Source organism: Salvelinus sp. IW2-2015, linkage group LG18 (assembly GCF_002910315.2).
Source record: "Salvelinus sp. IW2-2015 linkage group LG18, ASM291031v2, whole genome shotgun sequence".
Taxonomy (NCBI): domain Eukaryota; kingdom Metazoa; phylum Chordata; class Actinopteri; order Salmoniformes; family Salmonidae; genus Salvelinus; species Salvelinus sp. IW2-2015.
In genome coordinates this window covers 26,888,009-26,908,728 of record NC_036858.1, presented here as the reverse complement: position 1 = coordinate 26,908,728, position 20,720 = coordinate 26,888,009, and the positions used below count along the sequence as shown (strand labels likewise).

General features: G+C 39.7%; 1 protein-coding gene across 2 annotated transcripts; it reads left to right on the top strand.

Annotated features, from left to right (window-relative positions):
• The first annotated feature begins 1,050 nt into the window (after positions 1-1,050).
• LOC111978537 (sphingosine-1-phosphate lyase 1) lies at positions 1,051-19,644 on the top strand. 2 transcript variants are annotated; one of them, XM_024008646.2, is made up of 14 exons: positions 1,051-1,188; positions 5,366-5,531; positions 6,785-6,852; positions 11,490-11,637; positions 12,653-12,732; positions 12,920-13,048; positions 13,182-13,270; positions 13,460-13,568; positions 13,965-14,063; positions 14,649-14,795; positions 14,945-15,183; positions 15,664-15,810; positions 16,010-16,130; positions 16,254-19,644. In XM_024008646.2, exons 1-14 carry the CDS (start codon positions 1,177-1,179, stop codon positions 16,404-16,406), a joined length of 1,707 nt encoding a protein of 568 aa, XP_023864414.1. In that variant the 5' UTR covers positions 1,051-1,176; the 3' UTR covers positions 16,407-19,644. The 2 variants fall into 2 exon arrangements, with proteins under 2 accessions (XP_023864414.1, XP_023864415.1); XM_024008647.2 differs by lacking the exons at positions 1,051-1,188; positions 6,785-6,852 and having other exon boundaries at positions 5,442-5,531.
• The last annotated feature ends 1,076 nt before the right edge of the window (positions 19,645-20,720 follow it).

The window sequence follows — 20,720 nt, the reverse complement described above, 5'->3', positions numbered from 1 at the left end:
GAGAGCAACATCTGTCTGGTGAAGTCCACAAAACATTTTGCATGTAATAAACCCTTACATGACCTACAGCATGGTCAAGCAAGTTAATGTTTCCAACATTTTTAGACTACTAAACAACTATTGATTTATAACAATGGAGAGTTACCACAAGTCGCAAAGAAAACAAGAGCTGCCAACACTAATCCAGCATCATTTCAACTTCAAAATGTTAACATAATCTAACCACCTATGCTTAGTCTGATACAATGACAACTACAAAATGCCAAAAACGATTTAGTCCAATAAATGTCAGCTAAATATGATGTGGGTGTCCATGGTACTGATTTCTGTATGTGTGTGTATGCACTTGTGTGCGTGCTTGCAAGTAGAAAAAACATGTTGACTCACCCTATTTGTGGAGAATCGCCAATGCCATCCTCTTTCATGTTGCCTAAACGGTTTATGACTCTGTCATACAGTACACGTTTTAAGTTTTTGTTGTCCTAGGCTACCTGGCTAAAATGCTTGCTCACTAGCATAACTTCCTCTTTCTTTCATGGAACGATGCACCAGGCCAGCTAGTTTACATTAGCCTATTATATCTAGCTACATGTTGAACTTCCTCTCTCTCAGGCAAGGGGCACAATGTATGAATTTATGGTAGGATCAGAATCGTCCGGGTTTGGCCTGGGTAGGCCATCATTGTATATAAGAATTTGTTCTTAACTGCCTTGCCTAGTTAAATAATGGTTAAATAAAAATTGTTAAATGTTTAATAGAAAAATAAAATGGAACTGGGTTATGATCAAGCGCTATATAGAGGTAAACACATTGGTAGACATATTTTCATAATGCATTGTAGTCAACGGCAAGTGATAACTCAGCAAAATGTGTCTGCCAATTTTCTCTGTAATGAAACAAAATATTTTAAAAAACGGTTTTAGTGATCAACTACAATCACAGAAGGAGTGAAAATGAGCATACATATACCAATTGGTGAACTTCCCCTTTAAGACGGGACACAGTTGCTTGCTTGCTTGTCGCTTCCTGCATTTAGGTTACGATTGTCTGTGATATAGTGCCATGTTAATCAGCTCCTCGACCACAAAGCACACTATACAAAGATATTGCAGTGACTTTCGCTACCACTAAAAAGTGAAGACAACCAATTGCTGAAGGCTTACCTTGACACTAACTATGGACTATTGGGTAAGTAAATAATACACCCAGATGCATTTTCTTTCTCTAAGTAGCCTACATGGTATTGAATAAATGTACAATTAACGTTAGCTTGAGCCATGTTGCTACCTCCGTGTGTCAAAAAGAATACGAGCAGTAGGTCTACCTGACAAATTATTTACATTATAATCATGATGTTTACAGTATTGCTGCAACCTATAGCCTGGTAAAGTGTCTAGAACCGTGGAGTGAGAGAAGTTTGTCTACACAATCATATTGCTTGCCCTGGAGCGCTACAATGTTGCCATTGCTCGCGCATTGTTACAGTGACTATAGCACGTTTTTATTGACTTACTAGTTGAATAACACCCCCGGCATTTATCATTATTTTGAGATCGAACCTTTTTCAAGTGTGAAGATCATTTTCTTTAGGGTAGGGTTTTATTTTGTATATATTCAGAGAGAATAATGTGGCATAACAGCAAATATAAATGAATCTGATATGGAAACATCAAGCATCATCAAAGACATAATTTTTTTCTCCATGCAGATTTCTTCCAGAGGTGTTGATTCTTGTGAACAACATTTTGTCTTAACTGCCTCAACAACCATTCATGCTTGTAGGCATAGCCTTCTAGTTGTAGGTTGGATTTGATTTTATAACCCCTGCGTTTGCAGTATAATGTAGGGTGTTATTACATTTTTTTCAAGTGAATAATTGGCCAAATACATTATAGAAATGGGGCAAAATTGTCAGAAAATTCTGTGTTCTTATTATGGAGTATAGCCATCACTAATGCTGTAGCTTGACAGGTTTTGATTCTGCATAATCAAATTCATAGTACAATGTGGAATGTTATGCATGTTACTGATTTATAAAGGATATTTGCTTAAGTTTTGCACACGCTCAGATGTTGGTATTTGACATGATTATTTGTATATGGTCTAATTTCCATAAGATACAGACCTAAGAATTCATAGAATGTGTTTGCCAAACCAGTGTTGATACTTATGTCATTAAAATCATTGGGTGGACCGCATAAGTCCAAACAGTCCCATATTTTCGGGATGGAAAAACGCTTCCAGTGTAAACTTAAACGACTAAAACCAAATAAAAAGTATGTAGAAAAGATAATGGGCATCTATATGTTTTTATAATATAATTTTTGAGAACTAACAATGACCAAATAAAAGCTAGACAGTCGTGGAGAAAAAAACCAAAACCAACCAAACAATTAATTTAGGAGTATTGATTTTATTATGTTTGAGCAAAAAAGCACAGCATTAGCCTTGACAAAATGCATTGATTTGCAGGAAATTGGCTTAAAAATGTCTCTACACCGCCAAGATGGGGGCCTCTAAAAATATCTCTTAAGTTCAGCTGTGCTTACGGGCCAACCGCAGACATTTCCGCGCCCACCACCTAAGCCTCTTTTTGATCCAGAAAAAACTCTTGAGTGTGTATTATCACACCATTTTCCCCTTGATGTCTTCCATAGCCGTAGCCTCCTCCTCACACCCAGCACATTCCCAGGAGAAATATGACCTCCCCTTGGAGACAACAAAGGTCTCCTTACAGAATACTGCTGGCCTGGGAAACCAGGGGCATGGGCGTTTACGCAACAATAGGGAGAACAAAATAGGCGTGAAGGCCGGGCTACAGCATTGCATTGCTCTCCTAATACAAAGATGGCCGGAACAAATGTTTTGTAACAGGCAAAGTAGGTTATTTGAAAAATGTCAGAAAGAAATGTGTTGGATAACTTGGAGCATGTACACTGAGTGTACAAAACATTAGGAACGCCTTCCTAATATTGAGTTGCACCCCCTTTTGCCCTCAGAAAAGCCTAAATTCATCGGGGCATGGAATCTAAATGGTGTCAAGCGTTCCACTGGGATGCTGATGTTGACTCCAATGCTTCCCACAGTTGTGTCAAGTTGGCTGGATGTCCTGTGGGTGGTGGACCATTCTTGATTCAGATCGGAAACTGTTGAGCATGAAAAACCCTGACACCTATTACCATACCCCGTTCAAAGGCACTTAAATCTTTTGTCTTGCCCATTCACCCTCTGAATGGCACACATACTCCAATCCATATCTCAATTGTCTCAAGGCTTAAAAGTCCTTCTTTAACCTGTCTCCCCTTCATCTACACTGATAGAAGTGGATTTAACAAGTGACATCAATCAGGGATCATAGCTTTCACCTGGATTCACAAGTCTATGTCAAGGAAAGAGCAGGTTTTCCTAATGTTTCGTACACTCAGTATATGTGACGAATGGTTCATGTACCTGTTGCATCAGGACTTGCCTTTTGCCCTGACGCATGATGACAAAATGTAATCTCTCCAGTTTAGGGAAGATGAAAACTGAGATTTGGCACTGGATGCTCAGCTCTGTTGTTTGTGCTACAGAAGCACTGAACTCAAAGGGCACTACAGCTTTTGCATACATATTTCAGAGTCCTGAGTCCTGACAAAATGTTTTTTTCTACACTATTTAAGATGGACAGTGAAGCCTAATCTTATGACAAGGCATTCAGATAAGGTGCCCATCTGAAACGTGGCTGGTCACATGGTATGGTTCTTTCGTTTCTCCCGACTCTGTCTAACCTTGGCAAACCTGTCGTAGAACATGTTACACAGACAAGTAGACGGAGCAACTGTCGTCAGGGGGTGTATTGTCATTGTCATCCTTATGCAAAGACACAAAGGCTCCGTCTGTAAAATGTCAGTACTCTTTATTGCGTAAACCTTTTGTTTATGTCATACTGTTGCTATTTTGTTTGCTGTGACTTTACTAGACCTGGAATGATGTGCTTCCACTTAAGCAATTAGTCATTCAGTCAATTAAAAGCCTACGTTTCAAACAAAGTAACTCAGTGTTTGCATTGCAAACAAATACTCAGAGTTTAGCATGGTTAGTTTGCATGACGTCATGGGAATGCATCACCAGTACCTTATATATCCCCACCAAAGCATTATGTGATGTTAGTTTCAGTGGTTATGAATAGTGGTTATGTAAGTTCACGGTCCTATGGACCTTAAGCTTTTCTCTAGATGATTACGTGAACCTTTATGGATACAATCCTTTATTGTTATCAAGCAGACAAGCATAGTGTTGTGAAAACCAGCGATCTTAGGGATAATAGTGAAGAGAGAATCGATGGGCTCATTTTTACTGCTTCATAAAATGAGTGACATTAAGCCTATTTCCGGTTTAAAAATAGGCTTCATTTGTCAAATGCAAATATGATATGAGCAGTTAGTCAATAGTCCACACCTAAAACAGTGTGTTTCTTTTACATACTGTACTTTGTATTTGGAATACATTAGTGACACTTCTATCAATGTTCACAGATAGCGATGAGCTTTTGAGTCAATTGATAACGAACTTTTGCAGTCGCATGTTATTGCACTTTCTCTGTACTATAATTTGTTTGGAGAGGAAAGGTTTCTCCTATCCATTGGCTACAGATGTTATGTCTAATGGTTGATAGGGGCAGAGTTTAGTCCGCTGACTCCTATTCCTCCATCTCACCTGGTCCTGGTTCAGGCAAATTAGCTATCTGTCAGTCCTAGTCACGTTCTCTCTCTCTCTGACCAAGTTTCACAACTGCAATTGTGTCACGATTCCACATAGCAATTGAAATCTAACCATAAGTAGACTTGTTATTGCTTGTTGGGCATTGTATTCCCACTTTCAAAAAAATATTTAGTTGACAGATGGTGTGTGGAACTGTATATGATGGAAAGTGTGATGAACATGTCAATTGATGACAAGGTAGGCAAATTGCATTGTATCTTGTGTTTTGTGACTTTTCCATAAAAATGTTGTGCATGGGATGTGAAGCTGCTATGAGTACTCATGTGAATAATTGACTATGATGTGCGGGGACAGTCAGTGTCTCTGATGTCCATGTTGGGACATGTTTCTGTCTAGTACTATTTTGATCATATAAGGGGAAAATATTTAACCCAAAGCAAGACACTGTAGGATGAAAGCTTTACTTTTGTATGATCTTTTTGTATGATCAAAGTCTATTTTTAGCCATGACCATATTTTCTTTTTCTCAGCAGTTTTCTCTATATGCATGTATAGTCCTTGGAATCATCCATAAAATCCTTACACGTTGCATAGCAGTGCGGATGGATCTACAATTGTTAGGCCGTTGTTAATTTGCAATGTAATCTCTCTTTGTTTCTAGAGTGCCTTGGAGGTGTACAAGGAGATGCTGTTGCTCTACCTGGAGGAAGGCAGGCGGCTTGTGAACACCAACTGTGAGGCGCTGGAACCATGGCAGATCATTGGAGCCACTCTCATATCTACCTTAGGAGCAGTCTGGGTCAAAGGCTTCCTGTTTCAGCAAGAAAGTATGTTTTCAGATTCAGTAATGAGGCATGTGTTTATTAAATGCATGGATAAAAAGTGATGAGTGGGTGTTTTTGTGTTCTACATTATGGAGAGTGTTTTTTGGTTTAATCAGACATGCTGCTTCATGATTCTTTACCAGTCTGAGTAAGTGTGCACTTGTTCACTTCCTCTCATGGATTTAAAAGGACTGGTGTAATAATATGGTATAAACTCTCTCTAGCTCATGCTTACGTCAGTCCAATGCTTGAAAATGTGTTAGGTGAAGTGCTCAAAGTGTAGGCTGGTAGAAACGTAGAGAATTTAGACGCGGGGAAAGGTGTCAGCATTAAAACACCCAGAGTTGGAATTGAAGTATGGCCGGGATTGACATTAAGGTCTGAAAGGCACAGGAGTATTTTGGGGTTGCCTGAAGATTATGGCTACTTGTTTGAAGTACACACAGGGGAGGAATAAGAAAAACCAGACTTTGAGAATTCTTTCCTTTTTGGTTGTTATCAGTAAAAATCCACTGCTCAATGGGAGCAGGCTCAACTTGTACAACTGCTCAGATTACTTGTCCAGGGCAATAGAGCAACCCTTAATGTCAATCCCCAACCTCAGAGCAGGCTCAACTTGCACAACTGCACTTATCACTTGTCCAGGGCAATAGAGCAACCCTTAATGTCAATCCCTGTATGGCCTCGAATACTTATTCCTGATACAATTGTGAGCATAGATCAGCTGACAAAACAATCTCTGTGATTAGTTAAAGCACTTTATGGAGAGTGGTTTTTGGTTTAATCAGACGTGTGCTGGCCAGCAATTTTAAATACATTTGAACTTTAGTTGCTATTTTCCTTCTTGCTTCATACTTCAGTTTGGCTCTCTTTGTACAGTACATGTGTTTTACAGCTATTACAAGTGACATAGCCATGTCAGACATGTTAGTGTTCCCACTGATGTTTTGTGCGTTTTCTAGAATTCCACAGATTAGTGATATTCATATTCCAAATCAGGGGAAATTACGATTTGTTTTTTTGTTGTTGATGGCATTAACTGGCTGTACACATAATCTCATTTGGCAGGATTGTTGGCAAGAAATGGTGTTCCAGTATTAGCTTGTGGGCCAGCTGTTGGCTTTTTGATGTGTCTGCCATCTCCAATCAGCTGTTTTATTAATCAAAAAGTCCCCATTGAATTCAGCTTGTGGTTTTCTCCCGTGCTCATCTAGCATTCTTTCAACACAATCGTCTCTTTCTTTGTTGCTTAATAGCCCTGACATCCCGAATCAAGAAGCAGTGCTTTCGACTCATCAGAAAAATACCCTTTGTTGGCGCGGCAGTAAGTTTCAAGCGGTTATTTTGTTCCTCTATTCTACAGATGTGCTCATACTCTTCCTTGTCTAGTGTGGGATGAGTCACTCACTAATGACTGAGTGTCGGCATGAGTGCGAGGGGGGTGAGACCTTTGACACAGTTTACATCATGGACTTGTGATAATGTTGGGTTACTGTTGGTCATTACTGTCTAACCTAACGGAATGACTAAACTGTATTTGGATTCAACTGAAGAGTGTGAATAGGCTACACTTTAATCAGATGGGTATATTTACATAACTCATTTTGCATAGCTTATTTTAAATGCTCTCTTGCCACAAATACTAGCCCAGATCTTCCTGGTATGCTATCACCCAGTGTTGTAGTACTCGGGTCTTGTGTCGGATACATTTGTACTAGGTCTTGACTCTGTCTCGGGCAGTGAGGACTATTTCTTCCCAAGACCAGCGGAGTAAAAAAAATCATAATTATCAGATTCCATTCAGTAAGCGCATAAATGCGTGTAGTCTGTCATTGTAAATAAGAATTTGTTCTTAACTGACTTGCCTAGTTAACCTCTAATTCCTCCCAAACCCGGATCCGGGAGCACCCCCCACAGTAAAAAAGCTGACTAGCATAGCCTAGCATAGCGTCACAAGTAAATACTAGCATCTAAATATCATTAAATCACAAGTCCAAGACACCAGATGAAAGATACACATCTTGTGAATCCAGCCATCATTTCTGATTTTTTTAAATGTTTTACAGGGAAGACACAATATGTAAATCTATTAGCTAACCACGATAGCAAAAGACACAACTTTTTTTTACCACCATTTTTTTCCTGCATAGGTAGCTATCACAATTTCCACCAAATAAAGATATAAATAGCCACTAACCAAGAAACAACTTCATCAGATGACAGTCTGATAACATATTTATTGTATAGCATATGTTTTGTTAGAAAAATGTGCATATTTCAGGTATAAATACCACAGTTTTCTACATTGCAGCTGCAATCTGAAATAGTGCCGAAGCTGCCAGAATAATTACAGAGACCACCGTCAAATACCTAATTACTCATCTTAAAACATTTCTGAAAAATACACAGCGTACAGCAAATGAAAGCCCAACATCTTGTGAATCCAGCCAATATGTCAGATTTTGTAAGTGTTTTACAGCGAAAACACAATATGCATTATATTAGCTTAGCACAATAGCCAGAAACACAAGCAATTTACCGGCAGCACAGGTTAGCGATCGTAACAATACAGCAAATATATTATAATTTTTGACTAACCTTGATATACTTCGTCAGATGACAGTCCTGTAACATCATATTACACAATGCATATAGGTTTTGTTCGAAAATGTGCATATTTAGCAGCACCAATCGTGGCTATACATGTGATCAGGGCAACAGGTCATCGCATTCTGGCCGGGCGCCATCTTGGAAAGCAACCTAAGTTTACGATTATTTATCGATTAGATTGACTAAAAAAATACAGGTTGGACAAGCAAAATTGAAAGATGCATTAGTTATTAATGCAACCGCTGAGTTTAGATTTTAAAATTAACGTTACTAGACATCCAGTGTGCGTTACAGCCAGACATAGTGCCGCAATAATGGCGGACAAATGCGTTTACATTTTTCCACCATAATAACGGAAATAACATCATAAATAGCTCTTTCTTTTGGACGGCTTAGTCCAATCAGATCTTGGGCAAGGTGTTCCTTTGTCCAAAAGAATCGTTGCTTGGTTGTAAAACGTCGTCTTCAACTTCGGAATTAGCAGCTAACAATAGCTATGTGGCCACAACTATGCCCAAATCCCCAAACGCATACTAAGGAAATTCCGAAAATAGCAATATACTCGCATAACTGATATAACTCGGTTTAAAATAACTTGCGTTATGAGGTTTCTAACACCTATATCGAATTAAATTACAGACGGATATAGCTAAGGCCGATAACATGAGCGTTTCAAAATGCCATTTGAGGTCTTGCTTTGCGCAATGACGAACGACGAAAAGAGAGCTCACTTCGTTCCTTGGCCTTTTATAAGCTCTGGAGAACTACGTAGACATCCATTCCACTTCTCATTGGTTACTGACATCCAGGGGAAGGCGGGTGCAGTTCAATGTCGACCCATAGGATACATACAGAGCTTTAAACTGATCTGAGAACAGAGCCTCGTTTTCAGACCTTCGCAGTTCCTGTCATGGATTTCGCTGCAGAAAGAAGTTCTGGTTTTTTATTTTTATTTTAATTTTATTTATTTTACCCGTTATTTAAACCAGGTAAGTTTGACTGAGAACACGTTCTCATTTGCAGCAAACGACCTGGGGAATAGTTACAGGGGAGAGGAGGGGGATGAATGAGCCAATTGTAAACTGGGGATTATTAGGTGACCGTGATGGTTGAGGGCCAGATTGGGAATTTAGCCAGACACCGGGGTTAACACCCCTACTTCTACGAATAGTGCCATGGGATTCTTTTAATGACCTCAGAGAGTCAGGACACCCGTTTAACGTCCCATCCGAAAGACTGCACCCTACACAGAGCAGTGTCCCCAATCACTGCCCTGGGGCATTGGGATCTTTGTTTAGACCAGAGGAAAGAGTGCCTCCTACTGGCCCTCCAACACCACTTCCAGCAGCACCTGGTCTCCCATCCAGGGACTGACCAGGACCAACCCTGCTTAGCTTCAGAAGCAAGCCAGCAGTGGTATGCAGGGTGGTATGCATTGGGTTCACCCACAGACATAATTCAAACGGTTTTAGAAACTAGAGATTGTTTTCTATCCAATAGTAATAATAATATGCATATTGTACGAGCAAGAATTGAGTACGAGGCAGTTTAATTTGGGAACGATAAATGTCCAAGTTGAAACAGCACCCCCTGTAGTGTCAAGAGGTTTTAAATAAAAGTTAAAGAAAAATAATAATAAAGAAAAACTGCTTTGCCAGGTCAAATGTATTCACTCCTTTCTTGAAACATTAATACCTGCAGTCTTTATATCTATTATAGACATGTTTGCTCAGTGGCGAACCTATTGTACCTAGACCTTCAGTGTGTGAAAGGTTTGTGATGCTGAAAGGACAGCAATGGTAATACCAGCGCACTCCTGTAGGTGAGTGCACACAAAGGGCCATTGGCGTAGTGGAGGGTATGCAGGTATACGCCGTATACCCACTTTTTTTTATGGGCATTGCGTATACTCCTTTAATCCCCACTGATACGTATCAAAGTGGTGTAGTGGAGGTATATGACTTATCAATTATGTAGTACAATAGAGAAATCATGTACAAAGTAGCCTACACAATCGCACAGCAAGTGAAATATATTCACATGTGTGCCGCACGCAGCCTTGTTTCAGCAGAATATAATATGTAGGCAGGCAGAGCGCACAGCTCTCAACTGGTTTTGGCATGGAACAGCTCACAGAAGAATGATAAAGGTAGCCGGTAGGGTAGGTAGGAAAAACGTTTCAATTTATGATATCTACCAGTAAATGTTAACTAAGGCAACAATGGGTATGCAAACCAGGTATTGAAAAAGTTTGGTCAGAAGTCTTGGTTAGTGGGCTATTTGTGTTGCGCAATTCAGTCATCATGACCTGTTTGCATCAGGGGTGTAGGCTTGAGCAAAAAAAAAGAATACATTTATTATTTTCCCAGTCCTCGAAAAATAGTCTCCTGATGTGGTTTAAGAATTGTTGTGGACGTCACATAAAAAAAGGTGGGATTTTGAGAGTGCAACTCGGAAAGAAATATAGGAAAACGAATTTGTAAAAAAACTGGAAAACACACAGGGTGCCTTTCCTTCGCTGGCAGTGGGTTTGGGATTTTTTTGTGTACAATTTGAGTATACCCACTTCTCCAGGCATCACTACACCACTGCATAGGGCCGATGGAAAGACAGCAGTCACACACAGCATGATGTTCAATTATAAGCTGGCCATTCACTCGGACATAATAAGCCAGTAGGTCCCAATCATAAGAATACAAAAACACAACCATTAGGCTAAGCGTTTCCTAATCTAAATGTGCAACTATTACTTCGCATTGCAAAAAAATGTTTCATGTTTAGCACACAGTGACCTAAAGTTTAAATGCAACAATGTTTCACACAAGTTATTTTCAAAGATATGGCTAACGGCAAGCGAGCTCCAATAGAAAAACACAGGGATGTCCTTGTCCTTCAACGTATATTTTTTTCACCAGTCTGAATGTCTTAAGAATCCTTATGTTCTTCTGAGTTTTGAACACAGAAATATTGGACATTTTAGACTCTTATTGGCGGTGATTTGACAATTACAATCATGGTCTTGATTTTGACATTTTTCTGGTCTCGGACCCCTTGCCCCCCTCCCGGTCTTGGTCTTGACTCAGACTTGATTTACACCGATCTTGGTCTGGAACTGGTCTTGCTTTAGGTGGTCTCGAACACCACTGCTATCACCTCTACTTTCACAAAATCAACTAGCCAGTTTTGATTGCTTTCATTGATTTTTCTATATTTTAGATAAGTTGTCAACGCCAGAGTGTTGTAGCCTAGACATTCTCAACGCCATAATGGGTCACTGCTTCTAGGAAATGGTTTGTGTTGTCTGAGCAGTGATGTGTGTAATGGGACTGACTCAGTGTGTCTTTGTGACAGATCCAGACCCAGCTGAACAAGGCCCTGGATGACATGTCTGTCAGTCTTTGCGCACTGAAGGAGGGCATGAACTACACCAAACAGCTGCCTGAACAAGGGCTAACACAAGCTGAAGTTCTAGACAGGATCAGCGAGTACGAAACACTGAGTAAGTGGGTGAGAGTTGTCCCAGGGCATGTTCTGGAGTGCTTTGTTTCTTTGTAGCTAAATGGGGCCGATGACCTACAGTGCCCTACTGCCCTAATATGTTTTGTATTGACTAGATCCTAGAAAATGAAACATAATCTATGTTTCCATCCAATTGGTGACAGATTTTCATACAATAATTGAAAAATCTTTTCCCACCAGAGATGTGTTTCCATCAAATTCCCTGTTTGCAGATAAAAGGCTGTGCGTGATGACATAGTGCACTTAAAAATACCTTTTGCGGTTATATTCCCATGTACCAAATCAATTTTTAAAATTTGAAGTTAAATGGGTGTCCATTGCATTTTCAACTCTACTGATGGTTTTCTCACAATTGTTGCGTAATATAGCAAGTGTGCCCATTCTGGTATTGGCACGTGTGCTCACGCTGTTAGCTAGAGCGCACATATAGCCTAAATGATCGCATTATTATGTCTGTAGCCTAATAAACTGCATGCTTTCCCAACGAGTGGTAGTGGGAGGACTACACAACATGTCATAATGTGAATCCAAGTTTTCTTCGATATGATGGTTATTATATCAATATATGTGCATAAAAGCATTTTCCCCTACATTTTTTCGCATAATGCATTTTACAGACACAAAAAGATCCCACCTTGTCTATAGCGTATTTTGTTTTGTCAACATTTTTCAGGCCTGTCATTACATATATTTTTTTTATAGAACATGTACTTTACTCGCATAAAAAGGTTGGATGGAAACCTGGTTAATTAATAAGTTGCTTTGGCAAGTTCTAGACTGCTTTTTCTTCTTCTTCTGTGGAGCCATAATGCAATTTAATGACAATATTATGGAGCCAATAACCTACAGTGCCTTTTTTGTATTGACTATTTTTATCCTAGAATATGTGACAAATGTGTGCCAGGGTGTTTTTAGCATTTTTAACATTTGTAGTTGATTTGGAGTTACAGTATATAGTTGTTTGCTGAGGCATTGCTGTTGTCTGCTCTTCATAGATGAAGTGGATTGGGAGAAAGGACGAGTGTCAGGTGCAGTGTACTGGGGAGATCAGACACTTACCAAACTTTTGGTGAAGGTATGTCTAGTCCACAAATCAACCGTTTTTGTCTTGTTAAACTTCTGTGCGTAGTATTCTGAGTAATACGTTTTCCCGAAATACGTGGAATTTAGAGCTCATACTACAGTCAGAATATGCCTTGTTGTTTGTATGACAAATCCCATATCTTACTGATTCCCTTTGATATTCTTCCTTTTGTCGCTAGGTGTATGGAGACTTTGCATGGAGCAACCCACTTCACCCAGACATCTTTCCTGGTGTGAGGAAGATGGAGGCAGAGGTTGTAAGAATGACGTGTACCCTCTTCAACGGTGGGCCCAACACTTGTGGCACAGTGAGTTTACCTTCAGTACTCCCACAAGACTCACTGACCCAGGGCTTGGGAAATGTTCTACTTGAGAGAATAATCAAAACCTATGCACTGGCACATTCTGAACACTGATTGTTCCCGTTTCTGCTTTGTTCAGGTCACCTCTGGAGGAACTGAAAGCATATTGATGGCATGCAAGGCCTACAGAGACATGGCCTATGAGCGTGGTGTGAAACATCCTGAAATGTAAGTTCACTGTGAAAATGTAGCCTCAGATTCTTTTTCTTTAAACTGGCACACCAGATGCTCTCAGGACAAGCTTGATTTGCATTGTTGTGATGTTGTCTGTCTCATAAATGGTAATATCACCTGTGAAATACATTTTATATAGTACTGGGAATAATTTGTGTTTTATTTCCTCCCCTAATTTTGCAGCATTGCACCAGTCAGTGTCCATGCAGCCTTTGACAAAGCAGCAAACTACTTTGGAATGAAGCTTGTTCACATCCCCCTGGACAAAAATACAATGAAAGTGGATGTTAAGGTGTGAATATTTATTACTTCCTGTACAAATGGTTATTCTAAAGAATAAATTCAGTCAGTGCTCAACTTGCACTGAAAAGGTCAGAGTAAATATACGTTTGTTGGTGTACAAATTCCCAATTGAACTGTAGCCTAGACCCCAGCCTACTATAGGTAATGAGAATATGGTGTGATGTATGGCACTTCTGTTACTGACTGGGGATCACATCCTCAGTTTGGACTGTTCAAGATTAACATTTCAGACATGACCGCAGTAGTTACAAAAAACATGGTGGCAACAACTAGAATTACTCGTTCTCAGTGAGTGTAGATGAGACTTATCATCACCATAATAATATGTCTTAAAGCAATATTGTGACACCTTCAACTCCTTATAACTCCAACTTGTTTTGTGTAGGCGATGAGGAGAGCTATCAGCAAGAACACAGCCATGCTTGTATGTTCCGCACCCCAGTTCCCGCATGGAATCATTGATCCTATTGAGGAAGTAGGAAAGGTAAATTGTCTCATTGTTATGTACTTGTAAAAGGAAAGTCATAGTAAATAAGTTTTTTTTTTTTGTGGTAATACTTTAAGGCCCAGTGTCCTGTGTTTTTATATTTTCACACTAGGAGGTTGGAATAATACTGTGAAATTGTGAAAATAATGACAAGGGCTTTTTAGTGAAAAAGGCTGCCTGAAATTTCAGCCTATTTTTGTGGGATGGAGTTTTGTGGCCTTCCATGGCGACATCCCCATATGGTAAATTAGTTAGAGTTCCCACCCTCTCTGCAATAACAGCAAATTTTCAGTTTTCCACTTTCCACTCAGACTACTCCCACATAGTTGTAGCAAAATTATTGCTTGAGAAATTACTCTTTGCTAAAAAATATAAATATATTTTAGACTTTTTGTTGTTGAAAACAATCACAGAAATTATTTGATATTGAACCAAAAATGTCTGCATTGAATCTTTAACATGAAGTTGCTTGTATACCTGTGTACTGTAGTAACACTGTAATTACTACCGTCACAACAACATTGTTGTAGCATAGTACTTTTACATAATATTACCTAATCCATCCCACATGGTGTTTTTCAGCTGGCTTTAAAGTACAACCTCCCTCTGCATGTGGATGCTTGTTTGGGAGGGTTTCTCATCGTGTTCATGGCCAAAGCCAATTACCCACTGGCTCCCTTTGACTTCAGGGTAAAGGGTGTGACCAGTATATCTGCAGACACACACAAGGTAAGAGGGTGTGGATCCCAGGCTGTCTTACCAAACATTTTCTCCCTCTTGATTTTCGATCATGAGATGCTCATTGTTCCATAGACTTGTCGTTTAACCAGTTATGGTGTTGACTAAGAATAGTTTTTTGATTTACCTCTACTCTCCAGTATGGCTACGCCCCCAAAGGTTCATCAGTGATCCTGTATAGTGACAAGAAGTACAGGCACTACCAGTACTTTGTGGCTCCAGACTGGCAAGGGGGCATCTATGCTTCCCCATCAGTGGCAGGATCTCGGCCAGGCGGTATCATCGCAGCGTGCTGGGCTACCATGATGCACATGGGAGAGGATGGCTACATAAAGGCCACCAAGAAGATAATTGACACTGCACGTACCATCAAGACAGAGTAAGAGACCCATCTTTTACTGTAGTCTTTATCGGCAGAACCTTGATTTCTGGCTTTCTCACTGAACAAGACTTGGATGTATGGTAAAGCGAGACTATTATAGGTATAATCCGAAACATTATTGTAGTTTTTCTCATCAAGATATTAACATTTTAGTAATTTAGCAGACGCTCTAATTCAGAGTGATTTACAGGAGCAATTAGGGTTAATTGCCTTGCACAAGGGCACATTTACAGATTTTTTTCCCCCACCTAGTCGGGCAGGGATTCGAACTAGGGACCTTTCAGTTGCTGGCCCAACCCTCTTAACTGCTAGGCTACCTGTAGTGATTCTCTTTCTGTTGATTTCTAAACCATCTGTCAACCTATATATAAAATGTTGTTAAATTTGACTGTTTATAAGAGCTCTTGGCAAGCACATTGTGATCTCACTATTTTTGGAGGAAATAAGCATGTTTTGTGTTTGTTTATTTCCGGACAGAATCCGTAAGATAAATGGGGTGTTTGTGTTTGGAGACCCTGAAGTGTCCGTGGTGGCAATAGGCTCTGACGTCTTCGACATTTTTCGTTTATCCAACGCACTGACTTCAAAGGGTTGGAATCTCAACACGCTACAATATCCATCCAGGTATGTTTTCCTCACCTTTTTCTCGTCTTTGAAATTCAGTCATACTTAGTGATAATGTATACATTTCATAGAATATTGACTATGCACTTTATTTTGAAGTAATACCAGCAAGCAAAGACCCCCAGGCATGATATCACCATGTAGATTTTTTTTTTAAGTACTTTTGTGTTTTTAAACAAAATTCTCTGTCCCATCATAGCATCCATATCTGTTGTACTGTACTGCACACACATGAAGGTGTGGCCAAACAGTTCATCAGTGACATCAAAGAGCAGGTGGCTCTCATTTTGAAAAACCCCAATGAGAAGACCACTGGAATGGTGATTGTTAATGCTGACCCCGTTACCTGGAATACACTACACAGCAGTGCACCATATTATTCCATTCATTTTATGTCATATAAATTGGATAAATGGCTCTACATTCATTTGTTCATGTTCTAGGGAGCAATCTATGGCATGGCCCAGTCCATCCCTGACAGATCCATGGTGACCGAGATCTCCCGAGGCTTCTTGGACTGCCTCTACAGCACAGAGGAGCCCAAGTCGTCTCAGCCTCAGAAGACCCATATGAATGGCAACGGCAAGGCCCACTGAGTCAGGAGTAGGCTGGCTGTGGCCTGGACACACACCTGGGTCATGTTCATTAGGGAACATAATGGTAAGCGTTGTAAAACGTTTTGCAACGGAAAATGAAAAGGAGCGTTTACTGGATAAGCTCAAGTCCATTTTCTTCAGGTCAGTGACTAATGAACAATGCCCTGGTTACCAGCCTGCCTCACCTCTGGTCCACCCACTACATCACTCAACATTTGCCTTATCCTGCCCACCTTTTATCTATCTACTCACCTTTTTCAGATATGTTCTGAAGCACAAGCCATTGTTTTTAGCTATCATGAGGAGAATTCTTCAAATATGTAGAAAGTGAAAGCACCTATTGTAAAAAAATATATAGAATAGTTGCTCAAACCATTCAGGGGTTTTGGTCTGGTTGTATGAATTGTCCCCCACGATGAAATCAGGGATGGGACTATTGATCTGTCTCTGTCCATTAGTACATTCATACGTTAGTCACACGCGATATCTCAGACAGCACTGGCCCGATTTTGACGAAACTTGTGTGAATGATGCGTCTGCCGTGATAAAAAACACTTACTGCTACTCTTCTGACACCGAATGAGCGATTTGCATGAAACTTAATATGTGACATCTATGAACAAAGGTCTCTCAGCGCAATATTTTACAGACTTGTACCTGAAACATGGCCACTATTGAGTCTAGCTAACCCACACAATATTTTGATGAAACTTGGGGGAATTATGTCTTTTAGAAAAGTTTGTGGTCATACGCACATCCTTAAAAACGTAGGTGCTGGGCTAATAAATAATACGTGTAAATTCAGGAAAGCCTGCACACTGTTAAAGCTCCCAATTCGCAGCTTTATTGACAAGGTTTCGATCCAAAACAGATCTTCATCCAGTCAAACAGACTGAGTGCTCACTCACATCGCAAAATATACACATTTCACCTCCCATGACCATTACACACATGACGCATGGTGGGTGTGGAAACAATTCAATTCACTTTTGCGCATAGTCAATCATATAATTAATCCCAGAGGTACTCATAGTCATAAAGGATTACATGCATACAAATTAAAACGTAGGCAACAGTGAAAAGATTACTTTGGAAACTGTTGGAATACCCAACCATATGACCATTACGCGCAGGTCGTGCGGTGGCCGTAGATATAATTACAATGACCTATTTCAAAAACAACTTGCCTACCTCTAATAATTTGATATCATTGAGATGGTCACATGTAGTAGTTACAGAAAATCAAATGTATACATATGTACAAAATGACCAAGTGGAGACCTGGATGGCAAGACATTGAACGTAACATATTCATGTAAGAAATGGTCTGCTATCAAACTCTTGGTTCAAACCTTTAGGAGACATGGTGGACAAACGGTGAATCCAATACAATTCTCTTCTCAGTAATAGATTATCAGTATCTCCCCCGCTCCTAGTAGCCTTAACATGTTCGATACCAATGTATCTCAGAGATCTGATGTTGTGACGAGCCTTCATGAAATGCACAGCCACAGGGTTTCTCTGATCAAGAGACCTAATATTACTCCTGTGTTCTGCTATCCTTGTTTTCAGAGAACGTTTCGTTTTTCCTACATAGCATAGACCACAAATACACTTAATCAGGTATACCACATTAGTAGAACAGGTAATGATACCCTTAATCTTAATGGGGTGATTGAAAATTGTGCATTTGTTAGTGAAATTACACTGGATACATCGGACACATATTTAATTACCATCCAGCACATTGTCTAGGAAAGTACTACGTGACACACGGTGGAAGATCAGACCTCACCACCATTTGGCTGATTTTTGGAGGCGCGTCTGAAGACTACCCGGGAGGGTTCTTTTCCAGTTGTGGGTCAGTGCTCAAGATGTGGATTTTTTTATTTAAAAAAATATATATTGTTGAACTGTTTGTCAAGTGGGGAGTATTGAAGGAAGAATTGGACTCGTTAGTCGGGGGCGGGATGGTTTGGGAGTGAGTGTCATCCTGGGTCATATTTTTGTAACCGTCCCATGCAGCATGCAGCCATTCCTCTGGGTTACCTTGCTGTCTGAAGTGCTCATCCAGAACGTGTGCTTGTTTGTCATAATCACTCTGTGTACTACAGATCCTGTGTGTGCGACTGTACAGGCTTGCGAAAGTATTCACCCCCCGTGGCATTTTTCCTATTTGTTGCCTTACAACCTGGAATTAAAATATATTTTTTTGGTGGGGGGGGTGTTTGTATAATTTGATTTAAACAACATGCCTACCATTTTGAAGATGCAAAATATTTTTTCTTGTGAAACAAACAAGAAATAAGACAAACTGAAATCTTTAGCGTGCATAACTATTCACCCCCCCAAAGTCAATAGTAGAGTAGCAATTACAGCTGCAAGTCTCTTGGGGTATGTCTCTATTAGCTTGGCACATCTAGCTGCTGGGAGGATTTGCCCATTCTTCAAGGCATAACTTTTTCATTTCACTTCACCAATTTTGACTATTTTGTATATGTCCATTATATGAAATCCAAATAAAAAAATCCACTTAAATTACAGGTTGTAATGCAACAAAATAGGAAAAACGCCAAGGGGGATGAACACTTTTGCAAGGCACTGTATTGGCTGATAGGGAGGCTCTTAAGGGTGTAGGGTGAAAGCTATCTCTGCGTAACAGGGAATTCCTGTTCCGTCGGCTTCCTATAGGTCTGTGCTAAAGCCACCTCCCTCTTTATCAAAATGTCTTGCCCTAGAGATCTAGCATTTACAAAATTACTCATTGGCCCAAGGGAGGCACTACAGTAATCAACTGTAAGTACATTAGTCACATGCGATATCTCAGACACAACTGCACTGCATCATTCGTGGGGGATGACATGTTCACTGTTGCCTTGTTTAACACCTGATTTACTTAACAAAAAGCACACCTCAATAGGTGGTTCAGGTAAATCATGACATAGCTAAAGGGGGGCTTTCCTATTTTTCTCTATTGTTGCTCTACTTTTCCTCAAGCAAGGGAGAGGCTGATGACTTTTTTTTACCCTTTAGTGTGTGTACTTTGGGATATCGCTTTAACAGTAAAAGTTTTTTAAAAACTATTTTTTAAACAATCGCCAGAGAACATCTTTAATACTCAGTGTTCCAGGTACAACAGTGTTTGTCAGTCTCTGATTCATCTACAACAAATAATGGTTTTAACTGAAAAGCACTAATGTCCTAGTGAAATAAATAATTACCCAATGAACAGGAAGGAGCAATGTTCTCTGCATGTATTTGTAAGGACAACATACTTGAATCATTTAAGACTTGAGCCCATTTTGAATTTAACATTACCTTCCTAGGCTCTTGTACTATATTGCATATATACATGTATGTCTAATTGTGGTCAGTTTGTGGCTAATTGCATCTTTCAGTAATAATTTAGACTGCAAGAAACCCTGGTTGCTGTAACACATTACCTAGTATACTGTACACCGCCACTATGTTAAGAATCTGAGACTGCAATCCTCTGATTTGACAACATATATTCATTACCCCCTCTATTCTTTGAGACTGGTTTAGCCCTTAATTGAACGGTTTAGCCCTGAATTGATCTCAAAGAACAGAATACATACTGAAATAATATCTTTATAAGTTGTAAAGTCTCCATCTCAGTTAAGTTATGTGTTCTTGTAGCTAATTAATTGATTTGGCTTCTAATTTTATCTACCTCAGTTTCTGTTCAATGCAATTGTGTTGCTTGTTTACAGTCATTATAGGTCTAAAGAATACCGGAAAGGCCTGCCTCAGTTTTGCATATGTAACATTTAAACTTTTATGGAATTTGATAAACAGCAGTGTTCTCATAAAAGCAATACTGGTATAAAACTGTTTGCAAAAAAAAAAAACGAAACTACTGGATGTACACTTGGTAGGCCCCCCAAAACACAGTTCAAATGATCTTTCCATCAAAATGTTCCATGTGCTTTCACATGTGTTTGCAGTCAAAAGTGCATATCCACTTTTCTTTCCATGTCTGTAGCTGGGTTTCTATCCAATTGACAAGATTTCCATGCGAATATTAAATCAATTAACAAAGAAAATACTGCATGCTCACTTTCCCACCAGTGATGTTTCCACCAAACAGACCTGTTGCGGATAAAACTCATTGCGTGATGACGTAGGGCACAAAACATTTTAATTTTCGCTGAAGTTTATGTACCGGAAAGAAAAAAAACTAAAGTTCAGTGTGTTTCCATCGCAATTTTCAGCTCTACTGATAGTTTTGTCACAAACTGTTGCGTTAATTAGCAAATGTGCCGGCTCTGGTTTTGGCACTTCCGCTATGGC